An 844-nucleotide genomic window follows, 5' to 3' on the forward strand; every position below is an offset into this window, starting at 1 on the left:
ACTGCTGGTCTATCCTTGGCACCGATGTGTTTCTCTGACTGCTGGTCTATCCTTGGCACCGATGTGTCTCTGACTGTGCTGTGCTATCCTTGGCACCAATGTGTCTCTGACTGTGCTGTGCCATCCTTGGCACCGATGTGTCTCTCTGACTGTGCTGTTCTATCCTTGACCGATGGTCCACAGCAATTTACAAAGTGACGATCGACAGAAAATGGGAGGCGGAATTCACGTACTTCGATCCTATGATGGACATCTGCCAGGGAAATGTTGTCAAGTAAGCTGCTGTTGCTCTGTCGGGGGGAAATGTTGTCAAGTAAGCTGCTGTTGTTCTGTCGCGGGGAAACGAACCGTGAAAAACATGACTGATAGAATATCTCGTAACGTTTATTGCTTGAGGTTTTGGGTAATATAGAATGTGTGTTTTCTTTTGGTGAAATCATCTACAAACTTTTGTGTTCTGTGGGTGGTTGGCGGGTGCTCTGGTGTGGTTTGCTTCTTCTTTCCTATCAAACCTCTATCGTTCGTATCTCCCCTCCTTCTTTTTTATGTTAGTTACTCTCTTGTAACACCTTTAGTCTTCTGACCTTATCCAGTTGTGAGCGGCGTAAAACATTTACTACAATAAAACTATTTTGTGTTGTACTTACTCTGCGACCCTCACTCTCCCCCTTTTGGTCCACATTCTCTCCCTTTTCAAACTTTTTCTTCCTGTTTTGAACCCCACTTAATACCTCCTTTGATGCTCTCTCTCTCTCTCTCTCTCTCTCTCTCTCTCTCTCTCTCTCTCTCTCTCTCTCTCTCTCTCTCTCCCCTCTCTCCGTCTTTTGTTCCTCACCTTCCCTCT

General features: G+C 45.6%; 1 protein-coding gene across 1 annotated transcript in view; it reads left to right on the forward strand.

The window, feature by feature from the left end:
- The window catches only part of LOC101859069 (transcription initiation factor TFIID subunit 2), a gene marked incomplete at its 3' end in the record, with an annotated part of 46,590 nt that overhangs the window by 6,468 nt on the left and 39,278 nt on the right, over positions 1 to 844 (forward strand). The window contains 1 exon segment of the mRNA XM_013090501.1: positions 184 to 274. Within this exon segment, the coding sequence (XP_012945955.1) occupies positions 184 to 274 (91 nt within the window).

The sequence above is a fragment of the Aplysia californica genome, unplaced genomic scaffold (genome assembly GCF_000002075.1).
Source record: "Aplysia californica isolate F4 #8 unplaced genomic scaffold, AplCal3.0 scaffold01306, whole genome shotgun sequence".
Taxonomy (NCBI): domain Eukaryota; kingdom Metazoa; phylum Mollusca; class Gastropoda; order Aplysiida; family Aplysiidae; genus Aplysia; species Aplysia californica.